Below are 17,775 nucleotides of genomic sequence, written 5' to 3' on the forward strand. Positions count from 1 at the left end.
CTATTGGCATGGTGAGGGAGGGAGATGGCATGGAAGGGTCAGCTTTCCTATTAGAGGATAAAGTTCCTTTGCCCCAGATGCATCCTGCAGCTCTGCATGGCCTCTTAGCTTGCAAAGGCCCAGCTTTCCATGTGAATATTTGGGTTTTTTCGCTCATTCACTGTTTGGAGACTTCTCATGCAAAGTGAGGTAACTGGGACCCAGTGGCAAAGGCCGAATGGCTCTCCCTGACTGTTCCCCTCCTCCCAGAAAACGTGAATGGGGCTTTTTACTTTCGGTTTAAGGGAAGAGAGTTTTGCTCTTGGAGATGGGAGAGCCATTCCAAAATGTTAAGTGTTACCCACACATCTGTCTCTTCTCCTTTTGCTAGTGTTTCCCTTTAACTCCCCAGTTATTAACCTGATCCTCTTATTCAGTTCCCTCCCCCTCCCAGTTGTTGCCCTCCCAGAATGCCTCCATTTCCTTTCCTGTTCAGCAAAGGGAAGAGGTAGGGAGTTGGGCAAAATTCCAACAATAGCTAATAGTCACTCTGAGCCGTAAAATCACAGGGGTGGCGTCTGGGGGGACTCAGCCCTGCACTTTCTCTCCGTGCAAGAATCCATCTCACCACAGTCAGCTACTACTAAGCACCTCCCTGTGGTAGGAGAGAGGAGAGGGAACTGCCCTAAATATGGGGGCTGCCTTGTAGGGAGGAGACCAAATTTACTCCCACAAAGGCCATAATAGCCACCTTGTGAGTAGAGGGACCAGCCCATCTCCTTCCTCGGACTCGCCTGCGTGGATCTGCTCGGGGAGTTGAAGTCTCAACCCCCGCCCTAGACTGCGGAGAGCTAAGAGGGTTTAGTGCTCTGGCCCTCCAGAGTGGAGAAAGTGTGAGGGGTTCCCACAATCGCTGACCTTGAAGCCTTGACTTCACAGCCGAGCGAGTATATTGCTGCTGTTGGAGTCTTGCCCAGCTTCCTCTCTGTCCAGCTGCTCCATGCTATGCATCACTAGGGCTTTCACAGCTCCATGGAGCCGCTGGCAGTCCTGGAATTAACTGACTGAGGACACCGCAGTGAGAGTGACTCCTTCAGTGCTTATAGCTTGGCTGTTTGCAGTCTCCCTTCAGCTGCCTTGGAGGTGGCTTTTCCTCTGTGAAGGTAAAGCCTGAAGGAGTGAAGTTCAGCTGCCTTTGCAATGTCCTTGAGTAGATAGCCATTCCACCCCATGTGCTGTCTCTGTATCTCTCCGGATGGAGGAATAGAATCCTCTCCCCTCTGCCAGTCGCTCCAGATCGAGAGACACTTTCTTTTCCCTCTGGCAGGGGGGATGCTGTGCCCCTCAGGGGCCTGAGAGTGCTGGGGATGCTTATTCATTTGCAAAAATACCAGCAGAGAGAAACATCATTCCCCGAATCCCTTGAATGCTTTTCTAACCAGGCTGCACTCCCTTGTGGGCTGGTACCATGCAGTTCAGCTCACGAGGCACATTTTGAGTGGCAGGAAATGGGCAGCTAGTACAGAGCATGAGGCTCAGTTGCTGTGTGTAACTGTCTGCTGAGGTGGATTGTAGTGTCAGTTCGCTCTGCTAGCCCGGTCAGTGTGCCTGGCGCTGCGTAATCTATAAAGTAAGATGCAGCCCTAAGGAGCTGTGGAGGCTAACCTGAGCAGATGAGATGGTTCCAGGTACAGAGATGGGAGAATGGCTAGATGTCCCGAGTGCCAATGAGATAAGATAATTTTTGAGAGCGGCTTAATGCTGAAAGATACAAAGTTAGAGGAGGAATTTGGCCAACAAAAGGGTGCCTGGGAAGCAGCTCCAGGCATTGGGATCAGTGAGGCGGGAAGGCGGCTTGGGCGGAGGCTGAGCAGTGCAGAGCTTTGAGGGAGAAGGGAGTGAGTGGGGAGAGGCGCAGGATTTGGGGGTTGATATGGTCTGAGCTGTGGCAGAAGAGTATTTGTAGCCACCCTAGGAAGGTGTGCTTCAGAAGCATGTTGATGATTGCTCCTTGTCTGCTGGCTCCTCGCAAGGCTTCTGGAGTTCTGCTTCATGTGACAGTCCTGTAGGAACAGAAAGGATTGAAAGCCACCCCTCTTTAATCCCTTTCTTGTACTGGCATAAAACAACTAAACCTTGGGCAGAGTCAGTATGGTGTAAGGCAGCTTGGGTACTCACGCCACAGCCACACACAAGCCAAGCCTGATGCTGTTGTTTGGGCACACAACAAAACCTGCTTGGGGTGGGATTGTGACACCAGGCTGCCTCAGTTTCACTTCACACAGCCTGTGTAGTAAATTGTTCCTGGACTCTGTCCTGTGCTTAATGGGCAGTACTTAGCTTTGTACCTCTGCCATACTTTGCAAGTATTAGAGGATTTGGCTTTCTCCTTCCCTGCCCCTTGTGTGAAGCGGATGGGGAAACCCGCAAGGGAAGTGATTGCCTAAGATACCTAGCAGGTCCATGGCAGCCTGGAACCACACCCAGGAGCAGGGCTGTAGCCGTGCCAGAACGTTCCAGTATGCAATTGAGCACCTTTTCAAGGAGCTGGAATGGCGTTCCAACATTTCTGCTAGTCCTGGGCCAGGCAGTTCTTTCCCTCCTGGGCTGCCAGAGCATCCTTTGAATCAGGAGCTGGACCCAGATAGAGGACATTTGGCAATGGGTCATCAGGCGGGGAAACAGGGATGCTACATACAGGACCAAGCAAGGAAACAAGAGGGCCTGGAGCTGCTGGGAGCCAAGTAGTAGGACCACCCAGATAGCAGATACTTTTGAGGACCAGGATCTGGGCACAGGTTATGGGGTAGGATGGGACGTGCTTTTTGGGGAGTCACCCTAGGCCGCCTCAAAGTCCTCTGTCCCATCTTACTTCCAGCACTCTCCCTGCACTTCCCACCGCCTTGTGTTCTGTTCCAGCACTTCCTCTTGCTGGCAGCGCCACTGCCCAGGAGCCCTGACACAGTCTTGTGCACTTGGTCCCTTGTCCCTCCTCATGCATTGCTGTTGTACCAGCCAAAGGAACTGTCGGGTTCTCTATCTCGGTGTCCCACTCCAGCTACACCAGCTCTGGAGCATCGCTCCTCTGCTTACGCAAAGGCCTGGGGCACTCTGGCCTGTTCAGTCAGTGCCAGTCACCGCACCGCCAGAGAGGGTGAGTGCGGAAGTGAGAGCCTGGCTGGTGCCTGAAAATGTTGGGAAATACGCTGACCTGGATGCAGGCTCCCTGCCCAGAGCATGGCTGGAGAGACTGAGGGAATTAATTGGGTTAATTACCAGGTGGGAAATCAGCAAGCTGTTCCAATGCCACCTCCAGTGGGTGCAGCCAAAGTGCCTGCCTGCCTGCCTGCCTGCTCATACTCTGGACAGCCCCTCATCTCCCTTTGCCTCCCTGCCCCCCCCTCTTCCCCTCTCCCACCCACTTTGGAAACTGCATGCCAGGGCACGTGTGTGCAGCTGCTCCTCCCTTGGCTTCCAGGACCATCATATATTGTTACCTCTCCCTTGCTTCTCTGCATCTGGCTCCTCTTCCTACCAGTCTCGTCCAGGGCATGCTCCGCCTTCCAGGCACTCCCAGAACAGGCCCCATTAACAGAGCGCATGTGCAAGCACAGCATAAATGGTAGTGCCTGCTTCCTCAAGCACTGGGGCCTCCAGTCTGTGGCCTGTCTAGCCAGAGTCCCTCTGCTGCAACTATGAATTGAGAAAGCGACAAGGAGTCCTGTGGCACCTTATAGACTAACTGAAGTGTAGGAGCATAAGCTTTCGTGGGCAAAGACCCACTTCGTCAGATGCATGTAGTGGAATTTTGCAGATTCAGACTAACACGGCTACCCCTCTGATACTATGAATTGAGAGTTAAGTTCTGGTGACTTTGGGATGGGAACATCTGTCCATGGAGCCGTGCAAATGGCTGCGATGATTCTAACTACATCCCTGCTTCAGCAGCATGATGGGAAACACACAAGTGGGATAGGAACAATTTAGGCTGAATTTTTTGCCAGGGGCCACTTTGGAAATGTTTGAAGTGGCCCTGGGCTGCACAGGAAGGGGCGGGGCATCGAGCAGAAGGGGCGGGGCCAAGATATTTCCAGGTTCCTTGCCCCCCACACAACTATTGGACTGGGGGTGAGGGAATGCCTTTGCCCCCACCCCACATTCCCCCAAGGTGCCCATGCCCCTGGCGTGGGAGGAGATTTCCCTTGCTCCCCTGCCCCTAGGCCAGTTAGGGCCTGGGGGTGGGAGAGTGCGCAAAGCTGCCTCCGCTCTCCTCTCCTCCTCCTCCTCCTCCTCCCTCCCCGCAAGCAGTGTGTGGTGCTTCACATGCTCCCCTTCCCCCAAGCCCTGATTGACCTGGGGGCAGGGGAGCAGCAGGGCCTTGGCGGGCTGGATCCGCCTGCTTAGAGGCCCTTTTGCCCACTTCTGTAATATGCCCTTCAGTGGGCTTGTTGGTTTCTGGCTGGCTTGGACTTGCTGCTCCACAACCCCACCTGTGACACACTTGTGCCAGAGAGTCCCCCATAGCTTGGATTGGATTGGAAATCGTGCCCTAAAACAGACTGAGTCCGTTTCTTCAGTTCTCCAAGCCCTCCCCTCTTCCCCAGCAGCCCTGCCTGCTAGCCTGTCCCCTGGTGCCATTGGGTGATGGCTTGCCTCTTGCGGGGCCTGGTCAGTAGGTGTTGGCATTTGGACATGCTCTTCCCCCGTGTCAGGCCCATCTCACACTTCAGGTTTGATTAGCAGAGCCAGGGTGTGACTGCTGCTGCCCCGCCTGCCCTTCACTGGAGACTGCCTGTGCTCCCACTGACCTGCATGCAAGAAGAGGATGGTCTGAAATGGGCTTTGCTGTCCCTCTGAAGGGACTGGAATGACAGTGTTTGGGAGCAGAGGGGCTGGAAGTGGAACAGTGAGCAGTAGGGCAGGCCATCCCTGCTCAGTCTAGTGAGTGCCCCACAAATGCTGCCTGAGACTCGGCGGCTGCTGTGGATTACCCCAGTCACACCATATGTCATCCTCTACAGTCAGCCCTGCACTCTGTCTCCATGCTCCTGCTGCCTAAATCCCTCTGTGTTATTGCAGATGGCTCTGGCGGGGGGAGAGGGACAGATGCTGCCCTAGATCTGCAGGATTAAACTCCCAGCAGCAAAAGCAGATTAGGGTATTACACCGGCGCCTTCCAGGGGGAAGCCCACTGTCTCCTGAGCCAGGCCCTTCCAGGGGCGGGGCTGGAGGTACGGTGATTCCCCTGGTAGCGTGCGCCATTTCTGACACCCCCCTCAGAGCCCTCCTGGTATTCTGGAGGAGCTGTTAGCTAGCTAGCCAGCCAGCAGTGAGTGGGGCACTCTGTCTAGAATGAGGGGCACCTGATCCCTATTTCCCCCATAGCAATCTTGCTCTCCCACGCTATGTATGCTCACAGAGCTGGAGAGTGGGTGGTGTCATGTTTTGAAGGGATCACACCATAACATCACTTGCACTGCAGTACGCAATCCTACCTGCAGTAACTCCTGCTTGTCCGGTCCCGCAGCCCCTGGCGCTTTCAGTCCTGCCCCACCCTCACCCGCTCTGCCACTCCACCTACATCCTGGCCTGCAGCACTGACATGTAGCTTTAGGCATGTAAGAGCCCTTTGCTGTATGGAGCCTGGTTAATTCCAGTGGGTCTGTGTGTCATGGTGGGAATTCCAGAAATAAGTCTGGAACTTCCTTATCACGGTCTGCCCTGTTTGGCCCACCGGGCTTAGCAATAGCAGAGTACTAAGGCATTGTAGATCTCACACTAGACACCCGTGTTCCCCCTCCTTTTCCCACCCATGTGCAGGATGAATTTTGTTCTGTGCACCAGTATGGAGGTGATGTGTGACACTTGATTATCCAGGCAGGTAACAAAATTCATGTGGGCAGGGGTAGGGCTGAGGGGTTCCGGAGAGAGGGGTGGGGCTGGAACTGAGGAGCTCAGGGCTGGCTCCTGGGGTTAGAATGCAGGAGGATTGAGGCCTGTGACCTCTGGGAAGGGGTGAGGGGTTTGGGGCACATGCTGCCCTGGGGCTACAGTGTGGGGAGAGGACTCCTCTGAGCTCTCTTCAGCAGCACCTGGGTTGGGGGGAGGGGCGATTCTTCTCCAGTTGTGGCAGGGCCGTGCTGGGGCTGGGGACCTCTCACCCATTTCATTATTTGCATGACCGGGGCACATACAGGCTCTAGCCAGGGACCACTGAGCTAAGCCCTGCATATTAGTTATTAGGAGTATTCCAGTAGCCCCAAGGCGCCCCAGCCTTGGGCCAGAGCACCCTTGGGCTGGATGCTGTGTGACCACAGACCACAAAGGGCCCTCCCCAGCATTCCACTCTGACCCCATCCTCTGCCGTAACTAGTGACCTTCGTTCCCCAAACTCTCCCGTCCTCCTGAATGCCTCTCCCCACCCCCCGAGGGCGCTGAGGAGCAGACAGTGATCTGCTGTGTCCCCTGCTTCCCACCACGGGCCGGCGGCATTTGGGAGCCTTAGCCGACTGTCCCGGCGTTCAGGTGTAAGGCTCTCTCTTTCTTTCACTTGGACATTCTGCTTGGCTGCTTTCTGCTCCACAGGTGCTTCCCCTCCTGTAACCTGGTCTCCTTGCCTGTGTTGTGGGGCCATGTCTTTTCTCTGGGTTGGTCTCTGTGTGTGGAGCTGCTGGTCAGACTGGCTTGTCCTGTTTCTCTGCCTTGTTATCTAGTTTGCCTTGATGAGTTGGTTCATTCAAGGCTCCATCTGTCTGGGCCCCAGTGCTGTAGAGTCTGAGTCTCTCACTGTATGTACCCACACCCCGTGTGAGGCAGAGCAGTGTCGTTAACCCCATTGTAAGCTGGGAAACTGAGGTACGGAGAGGCCATGTGAAGTCTTTGACAGAGCACTATTTGAACCCAACTCTTCTAAGTTTTAGGATGGAGCCCTAATCACTAGTCCTCCTTCCTTGGATGCAGACTGGGGCCCAGCTAGGCCCTACACAGCTGGACAGAGCCATCGTTTAACTGTTGGGGGTGACCACTTTGTATTGGAGGGGGCCTTTGTGATGGGTTGGAAGGGGAGGATGGTTCTTCACTCTCCCTTTCCAGTAGATTTTCCCGAGCTGGTCAGAGGGGCCCAGCAGAATGTTTCCCTCATGTGCCTACTGCTAATCACTTCCCTTCCTGGACTCTGGGTGTGTCTAGACTACAGGGTTTTGTCGACAAAAGTGGACTTTTGTCGACAAAACTATACCTGCATCCACACTGCCTTTGAGTTATGTCGACATAACGTTGACAAAACTCAGCAGTTTTGTCGACATATGTAAACCTCGTTCTACGAGGAATAACGCCTTTTGTTGACAGAGTTCTGTAGACAGAAGGTGTTATTGCATCTACGCTGTCTTTTGCGTCCACACTGTTATGTCGACAAAGCAGCTTGCTTTGTCGACAGAACTGGCTGTAGTCTAGATACTCTTTGTCGACAGTATCTGTCGACAAAGCCCTGTAGTCTAGACGTACCCTCTGGGTTCCCCAGGCCCAGTTGCTACTGTTCAGAGTGTGGAGGGTACATGCTGGATTTCAAAGCAAGCTGCTCTCAGGAGAGGTTATTGGTATGAGTTTCTATACCAGCCAGCTCCAGCAGGAGGTGGTGCTCCGTGGAACAAGGTTAGGATCTAGCGAGGGGCTTGTGGCCCAAAACACAGGTCAGTCCTATTGGGCTTTGTTTCTGTCCCAGAGGAACGGCCCATCAGTTCTGTCTTCAAGCGCTGGTTGTCTCTTGGACATATCCCTGCCCTGGTGAGAAGGTGGCAGACCCGCTTCCAAGCAAACCTCTGGCAGCTCAGGGAAGGGTTAACAGCCGTGTGTTGGGAATTCTTTGGCTCCTGTGGTTTCTAAGCTTCCCTGGGGAGTGTGAATCCCCTGCTCCAGGGTTGGCCCATTGGGACATCTGACCCCCCCGTTTGCAGGACCAGGGGTGGGATGTGGACTTCCACTTTGGGAAGATAGGACATACCACAAAGCATAGCAGGGACAGCTTGTCTAGTGCCCAGCAGGGACATCCCCTGCTCTCCCCCTCTGCCCTGCTGTTGCTTTCCTGAACTCCACAGCAAAGAGCAGCAGCTGGGGAAAGGGTATTAAATGCTACTTAATTTACAGTCAGATGCAGGGTTGAGGGCACAGCTCTGTCCTCACCCCGCCCTAGTTCCCTGCTCCAGACGGGATTGCCTGGAGTCCCTCCGTGGTTAGATGAGTCTGACGGGCTTCTCCTGGGGTTGCAGAATGCAGTTATTAGGCTAAATTGGAGAGGTGCTGGTGGGAGGGAGTGGGGGAGCTGGAGGCATCCTGCCTAGAGTTCGTTCAGTCCTGAGTGGAGGTGGCTTTGCATTGTCTCCTCTCTTGTGTCTGTGTGCAGGTGCCCGGGGCTCAGCCTGTACATCTCCCCGATCATCCCCATCTACAATGCTGTTGTCTTCCTCTTCGTGCTGGCCAACTTCAGCATGGCCACCTTCATGGACCCGGGGATATTCCCACGAGGTGAGAGCTGTACCCTCCGCAGGGCAGGCCAAAAAGTGCCTTGTCATGAGCCAACTCTTTACAGTGCTCCATGGCTGATACCCATGATCTCCAGCTTCAGGGCATAAGCTGATGACCACAGGGCTGAGGAAGGAACTTTTTAGCCCTGGTCATTAGGGATGTTACATTTAGATTGATTAACTAATCCAATAGTTGATTTTAAGCCAGCTCCCCCCAGCGCTGGCTCCTGCTCTCCCTCCTCCTCCTCCTTCCCTCCCTCCCGATAGAGGGTGTGATATTTGGGGCCTCTAGAGGCCCCCATGCCTGCTCAGAATGCAGACATCAGGATTTTCCTGTTTAGGGGTGGCTGAGGTGTCCAATGCAACAGCACCAGGTTGGCAAAGGCGGAGGGTCTCAAAGCTCTCCCAGTTTGGGGGGACAGGGGGCAGCTAGGCTTGGCCTGTGGCTTCCCAGGGCTCTGACTTGTTGCTCTGCTGGGCATGTCCCCTCCCTCAGCTGATGAAGATGAGGACAAGGAGGATGACTTCAGAGCCCCCCTATACAAGACAGTGGAAATCAAGGGTATCCAGGTGCGCATGAAATGGTGTGCGACGTGCCGCTTCTACCGGCCCCCACGCTGCTCCCACTGCAGCGTCTGTGACAACTGCGTGGAGGTGAGGAAACACGGGCTGGGCTATTGCGCGCACATGACAGCATGAGCGCTGCACTGCTCTGTATGCTCGCGGGGGTCCTGTGCTGTGCTTAGCTGCAGGACATGGAGGGTGGGTCTGTCTGTCTCACACCATTTGCCTAATGGCGCATGGGGTGAGGACCATAGAGGACAAGAGCATGTTGTGCCCTGTTTCTCTGCGGCAGGTGGGCGGGAGAGCCTTCTGCTCTGATTACCATGCAGACAGAGAGGGTCCTACCTTCTGATCCCAAGTAGATGGACCTACTCTTCGCTATTCTTGTGGGGTAGCATTGGCAGTCCTGTGCGCCACCCTTCTTGTGGGGTGGGGTGACATGATGGTCCTGTCCTTGGCTCTCCCTCTGGGGTTTGGAGCCATGGGAAGGGGTGGGGTGGCAGGGTGGTCCTGTCCTCCGCTCTCCCTGTGGGGGATTGGGGGTGGCAGGGTGATCGTGTGTTCTGCTTGTCCCATGGCCCCGATTGGCTAGCAGCGGTGGCCCTGTGCTGTTGCACACAAACCTCTGACTGTTTTCTCCCCTTCCCTTGTCACTGGCAGGAATTTGACCATCACTGTCCCTGGGTGAACAACTGCATTGGGCGGCGCAACTACCGCTACTTCTTCCTCTTCCTGCTCTCGCTCACTGTGCACATCATGGGCGTCTTCGGCTTTGGCCTGCTGTATGTCCTCTGCCAGGTGGAAGAGCTCTCCGGGGTCCGCATGGCTGTCACGTATCCTCCTGCCATCCCGGCGAAATCCTGCCCAGAGGAGCAGCCCGGGCTAGGCGAGGGGGTGCACCCCTGGGTGTAGAGAGGCTGGGAGAGGGAGCGTTCCCAGGCTGGGCAGAGGGGTGGGAGAGGGGCGTGTAAACAAGAACAGCACTTGGGTTGTTCCCTTGACTCTCCTGACAGCATGGGGGTGATGTGTGTGGCCGGCTTGTTCTTCATTCCGGTAGCTGGCCTTACGGGGTTCCACGTGGTGCTGGTAGCTCGGGGACGCACTACCAACGAACAGGTACGTACTCTGCAGGCCAGAGGGCTTTGGGGGTGGCTTCTGTCCCAGCTCCCCTGAACGGTTCTCTGTCCCCCACAGGTTACGGGTAAATTCCGGGGTGGTGTGAACCCCTTCACCAATGGCTGCTGTAAGAATGTCAGCCGAGTTCTCTGCAGCTCCCCAGCTCCCAGGTAAGTCTGCCCCACCTACAGGGAGATCTGAGCCAGCCCCACAGTCCTGGGCCTGCTCAGCTCTTTGGGGAGGTAGGTGTCCTCACGTAAGGGGCTACTCCGCTAGGGCAAGTCCCTGATCCCCTGCTTTAAATGCAAACCTGCCTCTGGGTCTCAGTGCAGCCGCTTTCCGGGGAGCCTCCTGGTTTTCATGGGAGGCTGAGATGCTCCCTATAGAATCTCTTGGTGTTTGGGGACCAGCATGGTCAGAAGCACCATTGCTGTGGCTTAGCGTCATGGCGCGCATGGCTCTCGTGGGGCACACTCTGGGACCTGCAGCTCTTGGCTGTAGGTGCCAGCCAGGTGGGAGCAGCCTGCGTGCAGAGAGCTCTGTCCCAGCTCTGCTGCTCTCCTGTAGAGCCCATGGCTTACTGCTCCCCCGTGCTTCTCTAGATACCTCGGCCGACCAAAGGCAGAGCAGACGGTGCTGGTGAGGCCGCCCTTCCTGCGGCCTGAGGTGTCTGATGGACAGGTCATGGTCAAGATCATGGACAATGGTATCCAGGCTGAACTGAAGAGAACCAAGGTGAGGAGGGTGGAGGCTGCCTCCCTGGGCAGGGAGAGCCCGGGGGTGCAGGGTGCCACCGTGAGTAGGAACCGAGTGAGCCTTTGACATGCTCCCTTTCTTCCCCTCTGTGTGGTTTCACCGTGTGTCCCACCTGCCTTGCAGCCGAAGCGCTGTTCCTTCCATGTGGCAACCGCTGCTGCATGAGGCTCGCACCTTCCATCTCTCTCCTCCTGGGTAGCCAGAGGCACCTCTTCCCTTCCCACTCAGTATCTGAGCCACAGGCGGACGTTGTTCCCAGGACGCCTTGTCAGCGCCAGGAGACAGTAGGGCCCCTCCACTACCCCTCGCTGCTGCTGTGCCCAGCGGGGAGGACCATGCATCCTGCCCCGCCCTTCTGATTGCTCCTCTGCCCTTTGTCTCTGCAGTCCAAAGGAAGCCTGGAGGTGACGGAGAGCCAGTCGGCCGACGCTGAGCCGCCCCCCCCACCCAAGCCAGACCTCAGCCGCTACACAGGTCTGAGGACGCACTTAACCCTGGCCACCAATGAGGGTAAGGAAGGCATGCCAGGCTGAGGAGCAGCTCTGCCCACCGTCGCAGGGAGGGGAGCCCAGAGCTCGCAGAGCAGAAGGGACGTGCCTAGGCAGAGCTCCGCGGAGGAGCGGCTGGGTAGTTCTAGGAATGGACCGTTGGCAGGGCTTGCGGTGTGTTGCGCGCAGCTAGCGCCGGGCCCCACGCACTGCTGAGTGCATGGCGAGGGCTGCCCCATCTCGCCTGGCTGGGAAGGTTGCTGTGGCGGCGCTCTGGACCAGGGCGCTAGACTGGTTTGTGCTGCTACCCTTGTGTGGGAAGCAGGGAGCCAGAGGGGGGTTGACTCTTGCTTGTTGCCACGGTGGTGGTGCCAGTCGTGATGCGAAGGTGGCAGCACAGTTGCTAGTGTTCATTTCCCCCGTGTAGGCATTCTCACTGGCTTGTGGCCTGCCACCGCTGTCCCCTGCTGGGAGAGCCCGTCCGAGGGAATGTGTGTGGAGAGGAGGCGTGGTCTGGTTACTGGGAGTCCAGGGCTCTAGTGAGCGTGGGTGGGTTGTTGCCTCGCTCTGTTTCCCCAGGTGTTTGCCTGCCTCTGAGTTGCTGCTGTGGGTGTTTAGCCCCTGTCTGGGGGGCAAGGAAGCACAAGCTAGTGGTTAGAACACAAGCTAGATCTTTGAAGAGGAACACGTGGACCCAGCTGTTCGTACCCCCCATAGGATGGGACCGTATCAGAGTTTTGCAAGGCCCCATAGGCAGAGCTACAGGGTGTGGTGGAAGAGGAGGCATTTGGACAGAATGGGGCCGGGCTGGGAGGCAGCTGCAGGATTAGTGGGAGAAGAGACTTCCATGGAGTTGGAGATCTGGGCAGGGCCTGCAAGGTGGTAGTAAGATGCGTGGCCTCGAGGCAGGTGGCGAGGACAGGCTGTGACGTGCGTAGCGCCTGTTGGACAGAGCTCTGGAAATGCGCTGCTCGCCTCCCCGCTCTCCCTCCTCAGGCACTTGGGTTGGAGCAGCGTTAAGACGGTTCCCCTGGGCATGAGGGCAAATCCGCCTCACCCCCAAGCAGTGGGGCCTCTTGCCTGTTGCACAGCTCAATGTGGGGCTTCTCTGCCAGTCACGGGACCCCTTGCTCAGCGGAGTGGAGCTGAGAACTCATAACCCAGCGCTGGCCGGGCTGCACCTGGGACTGGAAACTGGCTGCCTGCCTGATCTTACTGATGGGAAACGGCCCTTCTGTTCCATTTCATCCCATTCCCTTTGGCCCATCTCTCTCAGTTCCTCCCCCTCCTTGGCACCCCAAGCCCCTCCCCCAGGCTCGGAGCCGGGTCTCCTGAATCAGCACGGTGACTGTCTCCCTCGGCATCCCAGCTGTAGGGAGAGGACCCCATGGGTGCTGTTTGTGAGTGTCTGTGTCTCTCCCCTCATAGACAACAGCTTGCTAGGCAGGGACAGCCCTCCGACTCCCACCATGTACAAGTACCGCCCTGGCTACAGCAGCAGCAGCACCTCAGCCGCCATGCCCCACTCTACCAGCGCCAAGGTAACGCTACCCATGGACGGCCCTGGGGGCTAGCCCACATGGGGGAGGGGGGAAGAGACCCATTTGGGAGCTGCTCGGGGCAAGTGGAGGCAGTGAAAGGGAGATATGCAAGGACTGAGCATCTCAGAATGTGGGGTTGGGTCCTGCCCCAGCCACCCAACTGATCACTATCAGTGGCTGCAGTGTTGCGAGGGGAACGGCTCACACCTTCCACGGGACATGGGCTTGTCCTTAAAGGGCAGTGCTGGGAGAGGGCTGAGTCCCTTGAGAAGGGGATGTTACCCCAGCTCCTGCAGCTGATCTCCTAGGGCAGTGCACGCCCTGTCTCTTGGGCTGTCCCCTCCGGTGTCTGTGGGTTCCTTATGCCAACCCTGCAGGGCAGAACGCTGGGGAATGTGGGGGTTGGACTGTGAGGGGCGCTGGGCCCTTTTAGAGGGGATGTTGCCCCGTCTTCACCAGGCATCCCCAGAGAGTCTACAGGGCAAAACCCTGGGAAATGGGATGCGGACTGGGCTGTCTGGGGGGTGCTCAGTGCCAGTTCCAGGACCATCTGAGGGTGGGATGGGCTGAAGTTGGTTCCTAGTTCTGTGGGCATCAGGTAGGCTCTGACTGTACCGTGCATCCCGTCAGCTGAGCCGAGGGGACAGCCTGAAGGAGCCGACCTCCATCGTTGAGAGCAGCCGGAACCCCAGCTACCGCTCAGAGCCAAGCCTGGAGCCCGAGAACTTCCGCTCACCCACCTTCGGCAAGAGCTTCCACTTCGACCCGCTGTCGAGTGGCTCGCGCTCCTCTAGCCTCAAGTCAGCCCAAGGCACGGGCTTCGAGCTGGGCCAGCTGCAGTCGATCCGCTCCGAGGGCACCACCTCCACCTCCTACAAGAGCCTGGTGAACCAGACGCGCAACGGCAGCCTTTCGTATGACAGCCTGCTCACGCCCTCTGACAGCCCCGACTTTGAGTCAGTGCAAGCCGGGCCGGAGCCAGAGCCCCCCCTGGGCTACACCTCGCCCTTTCTCTCAGCCCGCATCTCCCAGCAGCGGGAGGCCGACCTGCACAGCCGCTTCCCTGGCACCGGCTCGCCCAAGTACCCGCCCCCCTGCGAGCCCTCGCCCATGCGCTATGACAATCTCTCCCGCCACATCGTGGCCTCCATGCAAGAGCGGGAGAAGCTGCTGCAGCAGTCACCCACCCCACCGCCTCTGGCCAAGGAGGAGGACACGGGGCTGGTAGACTCGGGCATCCAGTCGACACCAGGCTCCAGCAATGCCCCGCGCACCAGCTCCTCCTCGGACGATTCGAAGCGCTCCCCGCTGGGCAAGAACCCGCTGACCCGCCCGGCGCCGCCCCGCTTCGGCAAACCGGAGCTGCCACACGTGTTCCGGGTGCGCTCGCCTGACCCACCCGCGGCCCCCCAGCTGGGCAAAGCTGTGTCTTACAGCAGCCAAAAACAGTCACCCCCCGCCAGCATCCCGGAAACGGAGGAGGTGGCCTTGCAGCCATTGCTGCTGCCAAAGTAAGTACCAACTGCCCACCACGCGCTTAAGTGTTCCTTGACTCGGCGGGGGACAAGCTGCCTGGGCGAGCGCCCCACTGCTGTGCCAACGGAGGAGCGCAGAGGGAGCCGACAGCGCAACCCAGGGAGAGGCTGGGGGTGATCCACAAGGAGTCCTGCCTGCCCTCGTCTGGCCCTTCCCCTCCCTCCCTCCAGCACATGAGCCAGAGAGTGTGGTGTGAGACCAGCCCTCTCCTCCCTGTCTCTCCCAGAGCCACGCCCATCCTCTCCCCCTCTGCTCCGAGAGCCATGTTCAGCTCTGCCTCTCCCATCTCCCAAGTGTCCTGTGTCTGGGAATTGCCTCCCTCCACTCTTCTGAGTGTGGGGCACACCCTCCCTTTCCTCCTCTGCCCAGGGAGAGAAGGTGGTGTGGGGGTGTCGTGTCTGGTCCCCTCCCTGGGAGAGCATGGGCGCGGTGTGCGCCTGCGTGTCTGGTCCCCTCCCTGGGAGAGCATGGGCGCGGTGTGCGCCTGCGTGTCTGGTCCCCTCCCTGGGGGGAGCATGGGCGCTGTGTGCGCCTGCGTGTCTGGTCCCCTCCCTGGGGGGGAGCATGGGCGCTGTGTGTGTGTGTGTGTGCGCGCGCCTGCGTGTCTGGTCCCCTCCCTGGGGGGAGCATGGGCGCTGTGTGCGCCTGCGTGTCTGGTCCCCTCCCTGGGGGGGAGCATGGGCGCTGTGTGTGTGTGTGTGTGCGCGCGCCTGCGTGTCTGGTCCCCTCCCTGGGAGAGCATGGGCGCTGTGTGCGCCTGCGTGTCTGGTCCCCTCCCTGGGGGGAGCATGGGCGCTGTGTGCGCCTGCGTGTCTGGTCCCCTCCCTGGGAGAGCATGGGTGCTGTGTGCGCCTGCGTGTCTGGTCCCCTCCCTGACACGGGATGTATGCACCTCACCTGGGAGGATGCAGGGCTTCTTCCAGTGTGGGAGAGCCTACTTTCTCCGGGGGGGGGGGGGGAGGGTTGGGCTCTGTCCATCTTCCTGGTTTGGTGTGCTCCTGGCACCTTGCCCCTTCTCTAGCACATGCCTGCTCTCCTTCACACCCTCTGCCCTGGGGTGTCAGCGCACACCTTCCCTTCCCTGCCTGTGTGCGGATTCCTCCATCCCCCTGCCGCTGAGTGTGCTGTGCTGTGTGGTTGGCAGTTCCACCCATCCCAGCCCTGTGGTGTGTGGTCGCTTCCTGACGCCCTTGTGTCCTTCCTTCCCCAGAGACGAGGTGCAGATGAGAACCGCCTACAGCAAGTCCAATGGGCAGCCCAAGAGCCTGGGCCCGGCCTCCCCCTCCCCTGGCCAGCCGCCACTCAGCAGCCCCACTCGAGGAGGAGTCAAGAAGGTCTCTGGAGTGGGCGGGACCACCTATGAGATCTCTGTATGAGGGGCGGAGCTCTCTCCCCACTGTCGCCTCCTCCCTGGCTCTTACCAAAACACTCAGGCCCTGGTGGGCTGGAGGTGTGCCCTGGAGCCAGGACACCTGCATGGACATTTTTTAAGAATCCTCCAGCTGTGGGGGGAAACGGCTGAGAGGAAAGTGACCTTTTAAAATATGACCCCTGGGATTTGGGGTGAGGCTCTGAGCATCCCCTAAGTCATTACAGCTGCAACGCAGCCTGAATCCCCCTCCTGCTCCCAGCCAGCTGAGAAACTAACTCTAGCACACACTGCCGAAAGAAGGGGGAGGACTATCCCGGCAGCACCCCCAGCTGGTGGGGGAAGGCACAACCGATGGGCCAGACACTCGTGGACCTCGTGCAATCGCTCGCCTTGTGCGGTAGGAACGGTTCGTTTTTAAAACAAGGATAATTTTTTTTATGATTGTTACGGATTCTATTTTTTTTCCTCTTCTGAGTTACCAGGTGTGTGTATATATAAATATCTATATATAAATATAAATATAAAAGAAATTCTATATCTACCAGAGAGGGAAGAATCGCCCCACAAGGGCCCAAGCCCCTATGCCCCCTTAGGACACCCAGCCCCAAGAAGGCTGATATGGGGATGTGTGCGTGTGTGTATAGAGTTTCTAGGTCCAGAGAGGTGGGCAGTGGGGGCTTTCTACCACAGGTTAATTGGAAAAGAGACCTGTGGAATTGCCAGTGTTGGGACCGGGGTGGGGGGAAACGGGACAGTATTTTATATTTAGGGACAGACACTAGATCCTTGCTCATGTGATCCCAGGCTTGACCATTGCTCAGTGTTTCTGGGGCCTTCCCCTAGCAGCCATGCTAGGGGCTTGGGCTGCCTTTTGAGTGTCATCTCCCCCTTTCTGGCTTCTCTGGTTCCTGGATGGATTTTCTATCCTGAGGAAGCAAGGCAAGGGGGAGACCTGAAAAGCAGCCCTTCCACCCCATCATGCAGTGGTTAAGCATGGCCTCCCCTTTAGCTGAGTGGGATGGGCAAATCCATGTCTCCCTTGCATGGGTGGGTTTAATTGAGGACTCAGTTTCTCATTTACAGCCTCCAGTATTCGGGGGGGTGGGGTGGGATGTGTCATGAAACTGACTCCCAGCAAAGTGGGAACAAGAGACTGGTGGGTTTCTTCTGTTTCCCGATGCTACTCGTTCCGCACAAACAGCCGCTTGCTTAGTGCTGGAGACGTAGCATTGGGACTCAGAAGAGCAGTAGGGGGCTTGAGGGCTGTGTTCCCTGTACAGAGATTTGACCTGTATCTAATCCCTCCCCCACAGACCATTTTAGCAGTTCTTCTCTCTGTTGTTTTTACATTTTTTTTATTTTTGATGGTTCTGTTATGGTTTCTCACTGTCACACTATTGTTTTTATTTCCAAATGGGAAGAGAAAAAAGGAGGAAACAAACCAAACCCCCCAAAGCAATATTTTCATGTCATATGCCAAAAAAAAATTGTAGACATTCACACCAAAAGCCCATGAAAGTCTATTTAAGCAAACCAAGCAGAAATCCAACCTAATCTCCAGGCACTACTTGACTCTTTCTCTATGGCAATATCTCTCTTGTGGCCTCCACAAAGCCACACTTTTATTTTTTATTATGATTAGCCATTTTAAAATGAGGAATAAAAAGTCTAAGCCACCCCTCCGGGCTTGTGTGGTTTTTGTTTCATTTTTGATAGGGGAGGAGTGTCTCCTTTGATACCTTCCTTTCCCATCATTTCATCCAAAGATCTGGAGCAAAATTGCCTAAGTCTTGAAGAGCCGGAAGGTCAGAGAACCAATCTGAGGCTGTCTTGCCAAGAGAGGTCTCCAGGAGGTACACAAGAGTGGGTCCTCACTCTGCCTTCTGAGCCAAGCTAGCAAAACT

General features: G+C 57.0%; 1 protein-coding gene across 3 annotated transcripts in view; it reads left to right on the forward strand.

The window, feature by feature from the left end:
- Positions 1–17,548, forward strand: part of ZDHHC5 (zDHHC palmitoyltransferase 5) — a 43,308-nt gene extending 25,760 nt beyond the window's left edge. For all 3 annotated transcript variants that reach the window (XM_075928614.2, XM_075928613.2, XM_075928615.2), the window contains 10 exons: positions 8,378–8,499; positions 8,995–9,152; positions 9,723–9,895; positions 10,076–10,178; positions 10,257–10,348; positions 10,781–10,913; positions 11,321–11,444; positions 12,851–12,963; positions 13,594–14,474; positions 15,710–17,548. In XM_075928614.2, coding sequence (XP_075784729.1) covers positions 8,378–8,499; positions 8,995–9,152; positions 9,723–9,895; positions 10,076–10,178; positions 10,257–10,348; positions 10,781–10,913; positions 11,321–11,444; positions 12,851–12,963; positions 13,594–14,474; positions 15,710–15,875 — 2,065 coding nt within the window. In that variant the 3' untranslated portion in view covers positions 15,876–17,548. The remainder of the gene's footprint in view (positions 1–8,377; positions 8,500–8,994; positions 9,153–9,722; positions 9,896–10,075; positions 10,179–10,256; positions 10,349–10,780; positions 10,914–11,320; positions 11,445–12,850; positions 12,964–13,593; positions 14,475–15,709) is intronic.
- Positions 17,549–17,775: the final 227 nt, after the last annotated feature.

Source organism: Pelodiscus sinensis, chromosome 5, assembly GCF_052426305.1.
Source record: "Pelodiscus sinensis isolate ZL-2025 chromosome 5, ASM5242630v1, whole genome shotgun sequence".
Classification (NCBI taxonomy): Eukaryota; Metazoa; Chordata; order Testudines; family Trionychidae; genus Pelodiscus; species Pelodiscus sinensis.